Here is a 5,085-nt window from a genome sequence, read left to right as displayed (position 1 = left end):
TCTGGTGGGACACAAAGATCCTCCTCCAGTACTGGTAACTTCAGCTCTCCCTGGAGGTGACACTGCTCCAGCCCAGCTCCTGCTGGATGTCAGCCAGTGGCTGTTAGGACACGTGCTGTGTCCGACTGCTCAGCTCCATCCAAGCCCATTCTCATCACACCCCAATGGCTTTGCAAGCAGCACATCTTTCAAAGGGTGTCAGGTGCCAGACATGTGGCAGGTGCTTGACAGGTATCTCCTCCCCTGTTGGCACCTCAGCTCCAGACTAGCCCTTCCCAGGGAGCTGAAGATCTGATACATATGGGCATTATTGTTCCTGCAGAAAATCACAAACACAGCGAGCACAGAGCCTCTGCTCCCTGACAGAGACAGATGAAGGTGATGTGACGCAGAGGGAAGAAGGCTCAGGTGATTTAAACAAAAGCTGGAAGCTTTGTCACACTGCCTCCCAACAATTTATGGAGGACAGGATTCATCAGGGAGGCTCCCAAATTAGTTACGCCTCTCTAGATGGGCATACACAACTCAGGCCCAGCTATCCCTTCATGTGCTCCAGCAGCCAGATTTGTGTTTTCCATCTGGCCAACTTCGTACCAAAACTCTCCCACTTGGCACTTCTGGGCCAGGCAACTACAGCCAAGGTGCTCGATGGGGGAAGGTGGGGGGCTGCCTGAGCTCCTGGGAGACACCAGCCAGTGAGAGCCATCACCCCAGGAGAGCTGGCACATCCCTGTCCCCAGCAGAGCCAGGTGCTAGCCCAGCCCTGTGACCACACACAGAGGAGCAAACAAAGCTGCTGGGGAGTTTCAGGAGTTCATGGCTTCGGGTGACAGGGCTATCCCACTGACAGTCAGGGCTTCGTTACAGCAGCCTGGAATTAGCAAAGCAGGGATATTGCATTGAACCTGCCTTTTGTGGGGTTTGAGATCTGGGATGGCACCTTGTTACCACCAAAACAGGCACAGACTCACCCCCCTCCCCTTTACAAGACTTGCTCACACCTTGGCTCCAGCTCTCACCTGTCTGCACAGGGAGCTCACCCAGGAGAAAACCCACCCCAGCCAGTGAACCCAACATGGCCCCATAGAGACAAAGCCCCCAGTTTCCCTTCACTGGATTATTTTTTTCCGTGGTTTGCTCACACACAGGAACACAGGTTCAGGGAATCAAATTTTAGTCTTGGCACAAGGCGCAGAACCAAGCGGGGGTGGGAGTCACGGTGTCAATTTACATTTACATCAGCTACATGTCATGGAGAGGCAGTGTGACACTGACACCCGTCTGACTCGGCTCCAAGCCAGCCCCAAGGAGGCATCCTTTGAAGAATCTGAGTTAGGTTTTTTCCTGGGCATCTCACAGGAGTCACTTTCACTGATTTGGATTTTTTTTTTCCAACCAGACATCACCACCACCCGAGAACAGCTTGTGCAGCATCCATCCTGTGAGAACTCACACATGTGGGCATTGACTCTGTTACCTCCACCTGTCAGGCAAGTCCCCACATCACTTTCCCTTCTGTCCAGGATCACAAGACACACAGTATTGACACAAATAAGGACTTTTTCTTCAGTCTCTGCATCCTCCTCTGAGACTACCTGCAAATCACCTTTTGAAGAGCCTAGAGGAAAATCAACCACACAAGGAACACTTTAAATAAGATTTATGATTCACTTCTGTTTTATGGACTCTCATCCCAATAGAGATACTACCTTTGAGAAGGGAAACTTTGAGAGAATATTCCATCCCAAAATGGGACAAAGGCTCTTAATGTCACAGCTTATTTTGGAACCTCCAGAACTGGTGTACAAGGCAAAGAGATGCCACCCACAGGAGCGCAGGTTTATATAGATATGTCCATAGATCTATATTTTTATTGTTTTATATATATTTATAATATATTTATATATTTTTTAAAAGAATCCCTTCAAAAACTACCCTCCCACCTAGCAAAACAAAGATTAAACAATCAAAGACTGTGTCCTGGAGCAAAGTATCCCAGGGGGTCTCATGGAGCCAGAACGACTGCTGTGCACCAGCACCCTCTTTCCAAGCTTTTGTGATGCCCTGGGGGTGCCAAGGTGACTGTCACACCTTGTGGCTCCTGAAATTGGCCTGTCAAAAGACAGGGAGAGAGAAAGAGAGAAACACGTGGCCATGGCGACGGGGGCTTGGGCGGTTGGGGAAACAGCAAGGCGTACAACCTGAAGCTCAGAGTGTGAAATGCTGCGATGAAAAGGAGGGAGTGGCTGGCTGCAAGGTGGGTAAAGGAGAAAGAAAAGAGAACAAATGTGCAGGAGAGTTAGCTGGCAAGATGGGTCTCGGAGAAGAGCTCAGAAGCATCACACTTGGGACCCCTGCTACCCCTCCATCCCCCAAATCTCTTCCTCTCACCCTCCCAGTTGTGAAGGGAGATCCAGCTAGTTTGATTTAGACCAAATCTTCGTGCTGCCTCGGAGCCTGCGGACACAGGGGAAAAAAAAAGAAAAATAACAGTTCAAAGTGGGTCATATCTCACTCCCTTCCTTGGTGCACAGAGCAAAGTGCACTGGTGCTCCCCCACACACTGCTCACCCCTTGGCCTTGGAGGTTTTCTTGCTCGCCTGGCGCTGGTTGGTGCCAGGGGCCGGCTCCCGGAGCTCCGTGAGGTGCTGCTCTGGGTCCTGGGATGTGGCTGCTGCAGCGGCTGCTGTTGTCACTTTAATGGTCTTCTTCAGGTTTGCCACCTGCAACAGCAGCAAAGACAGAGCTAATGTGTTTCCCAAAGCTGGAGATTTTTTGGCTATGGATTTTTTCAGATGCCCTCTGAATTTTTTTAAATTTCTTTCTAAAGGAAGCCCTGGAGCTAAGAGCTGCAAGCTCCCATCAAGCAAAAGAGCCAACATCTGTCCAGGCCCCTGCACTGCAGAGCAGTATTAAGCTGATTTAGGACTCCTCTTCAGGCACAAGTCCCTGGGGGGTCTGGCCTGGGGAGAAGGCAATGCCTCACTCCAGCAAGACTGCAACAACCACAGCACAGTGGCTCTAGCTGTTTAAAGGCAGGGCCTTTGGCTGCTCCCTGCTGCAGGCACTCACCTCGCTCTCGATCTGCTGCTTCAGGGCCAGCTGCTGCTCCTTGTGCTGGTTGGCCCTGCTGACCTGCTCCTCGATGCCCGAGAGCACAACCTCACAGCCCTGGCACCTGGAGAGGAGACACACCACTGAACAGGCCAGGGAATTGGCACAGCACAGAGACAAACGTGACAGACAGCAGATTTCAACTCCAAAATCACTGGGAAGTGACAGCTATGCCAGGCAGGGAACATACAGGGGCAGGAGTCTGATGTAATAACGCAGGGAATTACATTATTATCTGGGAGGGGGACAGGTAACAAAGCCATGCTGGGTTAAGAACTACAGATAAACACTCAGGAAGCCTCCTGCCAGCAGCCGGCGCTGTGCCAAGGCTGCTGCAGCCCCATCACCCCTCCAGACACAAAAAGGGGAATTACTTTTGGGAAATTACTTTCCATTGGAGTATGGGAGAGGGGATCGAGTAGGTCACCTCTCAACACCACCCACCCTTAGCAACACACAAAGGATCCAGGGAAGCCAGCGGCCACTCCTGCAATCTTTTTGGGGTGTTAGTACTGGGGGCTTCCTCCTCACCACTCCTGCAATGTGCGGGTGATGGTGCTAAGCTCCTCCCTCCGGATGTCCCTCCCAATGCTGTAATCCACCTCCAGGCGCTGGTTCCGTTGATCCAAGCTCCCTCGCAGCACATCTGCATACACAGCCTCAATCACCAGGTCCTCCAGCTGCCGCACGTTCTTCAGCTGCAACTGCTCCAGCAGCACCGAGTAGGGGATGCACTGTGGAAACACGATGGTAACTAGCACCAGACAATCCCAGTGGGAGGAGAGCTCAGGAAAAACAGGGCCATTACCTTGATCTTGGCAGCCAGAGTGACGACTGACAGGTGCCTCAGTTTGTTCTTCTGGGCCTCTGTCAAGGGAGGGAGGTTTGCTGCTTCAGCTGTCGTCAGGGGAAAGAATGGGATATTAGAATTTATGCCTCGTTTCCCAGTTCTGCACAGAAGCACCTGTACCACACCCATCTCTTAAGACGTCTGCACACCAATCCCCCAAGTGGTGCTTCGTCTTGCCAAGCCATCCCCATCAGTTCTCAGCTCAAAAGACCTTTTCTGGGCAGCCTTTCTTCCTGCCACCCTCAACTCAGCACTTCTAGCTGTCCCATGGTTATTTATGCGAGTCTGCACATCCCAATGGATATCCAAGTCTCTCCCCGGCCCCTCAGAAACGCCTGTCAGGATGCTCTTTGGCAGGTGGCAAATGGCAGCGTCAATCTCCGCCAGGCACCCGCTACTCTGGGGCCCAGAACACAACCGGGCGTGTGTCGGGCCGGGGCCTCAGCCCTGGCTGCACGGTGGGGCCCCTGCGCCCCGGGTCCCCGCGCGTTTCCCACCCCGCGGATCCCCACCCCGGGCCGGGGGGCTCGGGCCCGGCCTCACCCAGGTAATCCGCGTAGGTGCCGTAGGCGAAGATGGTGAGGAGGCGGAACACGGGGGAGAACTCGCTGTCGGCCAGCTGCGGGGACACAGGGTCAGGCGGCGCCGCCGGGCCGCGGGCAGGGCCGGGCCGGGCCGGGCAGGGCCCGGCGGGGCCGCGGGGCGGGCGGCTCTCACCTCGCGGACGGCGGGCATGTCCAGCAGCTCCCCGAACACGTAGATGCCCGGGGCCTCCAGCACCTGGTGGATCAGACTGGCGAGCGCGGCGCCGCGGGCCGCCTTGGCCAGCAGCAGGAACTGCTCCTGGCTCTGCCCCGTCACCTTGCCCTCGGCCGCCATGGCGGGGCCCAGCCCGGCCCGCCCGGCCCGGCCCGCCCGGCCCGGCCGCTCGCTCGCCCCCCGCAGCCCCGGCCCGGCCGCTCCCGGCCGGCCCCGCGCACCCGCCCCACACCGCCGGCGTACGGCGGCCGCTTCCGCGTGTGACGCGCACCCGCCGCCCATTGGCGGAGCCGGCGGCTTGTCCCGCCCCTGCCGCTTCCCCATTGGCCGGGCCGGGCGCCGCGCGGCGGCGCAGTCCCGCC

At 55.9% G+C, this 5,085-nt stretch overlaps 1 protein-coding gene across 4 annotated transcripts; it reads right to left on the bottom strand.

Moving 5' to 3' along the window:
- Positions 1-1,166: 1,166 nt before the first annotated feature.
- On the bottom strand, positions 1,167-4,870 carry COPS7A (COP9 signalosome subunit 7A). 4 transcript variants are annotated; one of them, XM_058825157.1, is made up of 8 exons: positions 4,682-4,870; positions 4,508-4,583; positions 3,923-4,011; positions 3,646-3,848; positions 3,073-3,178; positions 2,572-2,723; positions 2,392-2,457; positions 1,167-1,618 (listed from the first exon to the last, which is right to left on the bottom strand). In XM_058825157.1, the coding sequence occupies exons 1-7, from the start codon at positions 4,841-4,843 to the stop codon at positions 2,418-2,420; spliced, it is 828 nt and encodes a 275-aa protein (XP_058681140.1). In that variant the 5' UTR covers positions 4,844-4,870; the 3' UTR covers positions 1,167-1,618; positions 2,392-2,417. The 4 variants fall into 4 exon arrangements, with proteins under 4 accessions (XP_058681140.1, XP_058681141.1, XP_058681138.1 ...); XM_058825158.1 differs by lacking the exon at positions 1,167-1,618 and adding an exon at positions 1,647-2,112; XM_058825155.1 differs by lacking the exon at positions 1,167-1,618 and adding an exon at positions 1,650-2,250.
- Positions 4,871-5,085: the final 215 nt, after the last annotated feature.

The sequence above is a fragment of the Ammospiza caudacuta genome, chromosome 2 (assembly GCF_027887145.1).
Source record: "Ammospiza caudacuta isolate bAmmCau1 chromosome 2, bAmmCau1.pri, whole genome shotgun sequence".
NCBI lineage: Eukaryota > Metazoa > Chordata > Aves > Passeriformes > Passerellidae > Ammospiza > Ammospiza caudacuta.
This window is presented reverse-complemented; position numbering and strand designations above follow the sequence as displayed.